Here is a 6000-nt window from a genome sequence, read left to right as displayed (position 1 = left end):
CTTATCCTGCTTGCTGTTGCTCTACTTGGATTCCTGACTTTTGGCCTGGCTGACTACCCGATCTAGTTACTGGACTCTGGCTATGCTTTGACTACGCTTTTTCTATTTACTTTTTTATTTTTATTAATAAACAAGTGTGATTTAATTGTACTTCTGTCTCGTCTGATTCATGGTTTCTGACACCATGTCCATACACTGCTCTTCTGCACATACTACACACCTCCATACATTCCTCCTCTGCACATACTACCCACCTACATACACTCCTCACCTGCACATACTACCCACCTACATACACTGCTTTTCTGCACATACTACCCACCTACATACACTCCTCACTCCTTTTCTGTACATACTACCCACCTACATACACTCCTCACTCCTCTTCGGCACATAATACCAACCTACATACACTCCGTACGCACTCCTCTTCTGCACATACTACCCACCTCCATACACTCCTCTCCCGCACATACTACCCACATCCATACACTCCTCTCCTGAACATACTACCCACGTCCATACACTCCTCTCCTGCACATACTACCCACCTCCATACACTCTTCACTACTCTCCTGCACATACTAACCACCTCCATACACTCCTCTGCTGCACATACTACCCACCTACATACACCCCTCTTCTGCACATACTACCCACCTACATACCCTCCGCACTCCTCTTCTGCACATACTACCCTCTTACATACACTCCTCTCCTGCAAATGCTACCCACCTACTTACACTCCACTCCTGCACATACTACCCACCTACTTACACTCCTCTCCTGCACATACGACCCACCTCCATAACACACCTCTCCTGAACATACTACCCATGTCCATACACTCCTCTTCTGCACAACCTACCCACCTACATACACACTTCATTCATCTCCTGCACATACTACCCACCTCCATACACTCTTCACTCCTCTCCTGCACATACTACCCACCTCCATACACTCCTCTTCTGCACATACTACCCACCTACATACACCCCTCTCCTGCACATACTACCCACCTACATACACTCCTCTCCTGCACATACTACCCACCTACATACCCTCCGCACTCCTCTTCTGCACATACTACCCGCTTACATACACTCCTCTCTTGCAAATACTACCCACCTACTTACATTCCACTCCTGCACATACTGCCCACCTACTTACACTCCTCTCCTGCACATACAACCCACCTCCATACACTTCTCTTCTGCACATACTACCCACCTACATACCCTCTGCACTCCTCTTCTGCACATACTACCCACTTACATACACTCCACACTCCTGTCCTGCAATTACTACCCACCTACTTACACTCCTCTCCTGCAAATACTACCCACCTACTTACACTCCTCTCCTGCAAATACTACCCCCCTACATACACTCCTCTCCTGTACATGCTACCCACCTCCATACACTCCTCTTCTGCACATATTACCCACCTACATACCCTCCGCACTTCTCTTCTGCACATACTACTCACTTACATGCACTCCTCTTCTGCACATACTACCCACTTACATACACTCCACTCCTGCACATACTACCCACCTACTTACACTCCTCTCCTGCACATACTACCCACCTCCATACACTCCTCGTCTGCACATACTACCCACCTACATACCCTCTGCACTCCTCTTCTGCACACACTACCCACTTATATACACTCCACTCCTGCAAATACTACCCACCTACTTAACTTACCAGAAACCCCCGTTGCCAGGCAGTCATCCTAATCTGGCTCTTCTTACTCCACGGTGATCTTCAGTCTTCTCTCTTCCTCACGTTGTCTTCGGGGGATTGGGGCGCCCTGTGTTCTGGGAACTGTGTGTGTCCCAGAACACAGCGCGCCCCATTCACAAAGCGCCGCACGACTCGCGCATGTGCAGTAGGAAATGGGCAGTGAAGCTGCAAGGCTCCACTGCCTGTTTCCCTTAGTGAGGATGGGGGCACTGGGACACGATACAAGGAACGTATCGGCCTTTGCCGACATTGCGGGCACCCTGGACAAGTGTCCTTATTAAGGCCAGGTTCACACCGCTGCGATGCGGGAATGCCGCGAATCCGCAGCGTTTTCCCGCATCGCACACTTCCCGCCGGCAGTTCACACTGCCCTATGCGGACGGCTGGGAGTGTCAATGTTATGTTAATGACACCCCCAGATCCGTCCGCATATCGCAGTGCGATCTGCCGACTCGCACAGGAATCGGATCGCATGGTGTGAACCCCCATGCGATCCGATTCTGTTGCGGACCAAAAAAAGGGTCCCGTGCGAGTTTGCTGCGGGAGCGCTGCGAATTCAGCCATACTATCTGTATGGCTGAACTCGCATCGCTACGGAGATCGGATGTGATTTGCGGTGCGAATCACATCCGGATCTCCCCCGCAGCAGTGTGAACCCAGCTCAATAGCTACAGTGTTCGTAGCTGCTGACTTTTAACATTTCTTTCCCACTGGAACACCCCTTTAAGCTGTGCCCACATTTAGCCATAAGGCATAGCGGCGTGCCACCTTCCTGAAATGCGTTTTTGCAAGTTGGGATGTCTGAGTGCTATATAATTACCTGTAATAATAACAATAAAAAAATCTGAAGTACAGTAAAAATTAATTTATCCTCTGCTAAGTGTATCAGCAGCAAGGACAGTTTAGAGAATCATTCCTATACAAACCCGGGACATTACTTCCCCTGAATGTACGGGTAGTTGGTAAATGTCACTTTCTATCACACGTCTGCTGCTATCAGAGCGAGTTCCCCAGCACATCCACACACCACTGCTCCGCCTAGCCGGCGCGGCCGATCATTCTCTGCGCACGCGCACTCAGTCCCCAAGCCTGCCAAGTTGTGTAGCGGTAGTGACGCTAAGCAACAGTGGCTGTCGGAGGAAGCAGGGCGAGGCGGGGAAGTACTGGGGACTTGCAGCCCGAGACGGGTGATTGTGACCCGGCTCAACCATGGGCTGCACACTGAGTACCGAGGACAAGGAGGCGGCGGAGAGGAGTAAAATGATAGACCGCAAAATCCGGGAGGACGGCGACAAAGCGTCCAAAGAAGTGAAGCTGCTGCTGCTTGGTGAGGACAAGTTCACCCCAGGCTGGGGCTCTGCTAACCGCTTGTGTCCCCCTTTTTAGTCCCCATTCCAGTGTCCCCCTTTTTAGTCCCCTTTCCAGTGTCCCTTTTTTTTTTGTCCCTTTTCCAGTGTTCCCCCCCCCCTTCTCCTCCTTTCCAGTGTCCTCCCCCTTCCTCCTTTCCAGTGTCCCCCCCTTCCTCCTTACCAGTGGCCCCCCCTCCTTCTTTCCAGTGTCCCCCCCTTCCTCCTTTCCAGTGGCCCTCCACCCCTTCCTCCTTTCCAGTGTCCCCCCCACCCCTTCCTCCTTTCCAGTGTCCCCCCCACCCCTTCCTCCTTTCCAGTGGCCCCCCCACCCCTTCCTCCTTTCCAGTGTCGCCCCCCCCCTCCTCCTCCTTTCCAGTGTCGCCTCCTCCTCCTTTCCAGTGTCGCCCCCCCCCTCCTCCTTTCCAGTGTCGCCCCCCCCCCCTCTCCTCCTTTCCAGTGTCGCCCCCCCCCTCTCCTCCTTTCCAGTGACGCCCCCCCCCTCTCCTCCTTTCCAGTGTCGCCCCCCCCCCCCTCTCCTCCTTTCCAGTGTCGCCCCCCCCCCTCTCCTCCTTTCCAGTGTCGCCCCCCCCCCTCTCCTCCTTTCCAGTGTCGCCCCCCCCCTCTCCTCCTTTCCAGTGTCGCCCCCCCCCCTCTCCTCCTTTCCAGTGTCGCCCCCCCCCTCTCCTCCTTTCCAGTGTCGCCCCCCCCCTCTCCTCCTTTCCAGTGTCGCCCCCCCCCCCCCTCTCCTCCTTTCCAGTGTCGCCCCCCCCCCCCCTCTCCTCCTTTCCAGTGTCGCCCCCCCCCCCTCTCCTCCTTTCCAGTGTCGCCCCCCCCCTCTCCTCCTTTCCAGTGTCGCCCCCCCCCCCCTCTCCTCCTTTCCAGTGTCGCCCCCCCCCCCTCTCCTCCTTTCCAGTGTCGCCCCCCCCCCTCTCCTCCTTTCCAGTGTCGCCCCCCCCCCCTCTCCTCCTTTCCAGTGTCGCCCCCCCCCCCCTCTCCTCCTTTCCAGTGTCGCCCCCCCCCCTCTCCTCCTTTCCAGTGTCGCCCCCCCCCCTCTCCTCCTTTCCAGTGTCGCCCCCCCTCTCCTCCTTTCCAGTGTCGCCCCCCCCCCTCTCCTCCTTTCCAGTGTCGCCCCCCCTCTCCTCCTTTCCAGTGTCGCCCCCCCCCCCTCTCCTCCTTTCCAGTGTCGCCCCCCCCCTCTCCTCCTTTCCAGTGTCGCCCCCCCCCCCCTCTCCTCCTTTCCAGTGTCGCCCCCCCCCCCCCCTCTCCTCCTTTCCAGTGTCGCCCCCCCCCCCTCTCCTCCTTTCCAGTGTCGCCCCCCCCCTCTCCTCCTTTCCAGTGTCGCCCCCCCCCTCTCCTCCTTTCCAGTGTCGCCCCCCCCTCTCCTCCTTTCCAGTGTCGCCCCCCCTCTCCTCCTTCCTCCCTCCTCCTCCTTTGCAGTGCCGCCCCCTCCTCCTCCTTTGCAGTGCCCCCCTCTTTTACATTGCCCCCCCTCCTCCTTTCCAGTGTCCCAGACACATGTGTACGGGGCTAATAGCTGCCGTGGCATGCCGAGGACTGGACCCTAACGTTTTTATTAACCAATCCATGTATTTTCTATCGTATCCTTTTGTGTGAAGTTGTCTTTATGCCACTGCTTGACTTTTGTGTCTCCATCTGTGGCATTGGAAGAGAAGATCTCAGATTATCCATAGCCCTAACTTGTTTTTTCATTTTAATATAGAGAAGGGTTAGAAGGGCTGCCAAGTTTTTATTGCTGTCTGTGTCCCTGCTAGGTAGAGTCAGTCTCTCTGTTGATCCTGGTGACCACTATCAGAGGGACAGGACATTCAGTTCTAGAGCTGTCACCAGAACAAGAAGTTGGGCCACTGGTTCTGACGACAGCCAGATGATTCGATTTTCTTTCCTTTGACCACGGGTCGAAGGAAAGAAAATTGCTCAATTTCCCCCATCAACACAGTCATTGTTAAGCCCGTGTGTATCGGACAGAAGCCGGCCATTCGAACGTGCATGACCAGAAAAAGTCTGCTGATCGGATCCTGATCTGTGCTGTCAGAACACAAGAGCACAGCAGGGGAAATCGCTGTACTAACATCGCAGAGTTAGAACAGCGGCTCCTCCTGAGCTGTCAGTTTTTTTTGTTTTTTTTTTCATTCAGCAATGCTGGGTTGAATGTAAAAAGAATAGTAGTGTGTATGAGGCCTTATAACACTATTGTGTCCTGTGGGGAGCATTCCCAGCCAGGAGAACACAATTACTGCTACATGTGTGGAAAAAAACAATCTTCCAGGCTGGTTGTACCCAAGTTGATCAATGTATTGACTTGGGTACAGTCAGCCTGCCCATACATGGATCAAATCTCGGCCAGTCCCTGCTGAACCCTTCGAATTTCGATCCATGTATAGCTGACTTATGATTGGAGTTGACCTCACTTTGTAGAGATTTTCTCTTGCTTCCAACATGAAGGGTCATTTACTCAACAGGACGCTGACAGGGGTTATAACCCATCCTTGCTACGTTCAGCAGGGTCCAGCTGAATTTCGTTAAGCGTGTGGCCATCCCTGCTAGACAGAAGTTGATCAGTTGACTGACTTTTGTTGAAGGGACATGTTGGAAAACGTTTCTCAGTCAGCAGCTGCAGGCACTGAGCTTTGTATTCTGACAGCAGCAGGTCCTGATGTCCGAACACCATCCATCCACAACTCGCTTGCGTGAATGATGGAATGTGGTCGTTTTTTTAATTCAGCCTTCTGGCTAAACAAAACGTAAAAACAACCCATCTGTGGCCAGCTTAGAACCAAAAATGTTTTGGCTATGCATACATTTTACAGCGTATCGGTCAAAAATGAAAATCTTATATGCATTTCCATGTTGTGTTTCAATGATATCTAGCCTACTT

General features: G+C 53.4%; 1 protein-coding gene across 1 annotated transcript in view; it reads left to right on the top strand.

Annotated features, from left to right (window-relative positions):
• Positions 1 to 2831: 2831 nt before the first annotated feature.
• Positions 2832 to 6000, top strand: part of GNAI3 (G protein subunit alpha i3) — a 95800-nt gene continuing 92631 nt past the window's right edge. Inside the window, exon 1 of the mRNA XM_077481337.1 lies at positions 2832 to 3082. Within this exon, the coding sequence (XP_077337463.1) occupies positions 2965 to 3082 (118 nt within the window). The 5' untranslated portion in view covers positions 2832 to 2964. The remainder of the gene's footprint in view (positions 3083 to 6000) is intronic.

This window comes from Lithobates pipiens, unplaced genomic scaffold (assembly GCF_037356315.1).
Source record: "Lithobates pipiens isolate NorthernLeopardFrog02 unplaced genomic scaffold, aLitPip1_a1.2 Scaffold_16, whole genome shotgun sequence".
NCBI classification, from domain to species: domain Eukaryota; kingdom Metazoa; phylum Chordata; class Amphibia; order Anura; family Ranidae; genus Lithobates; species Lithobates pipiens.
This window is presented reverse-complemented; position numbering and strand designations above follow the sequence as displayed.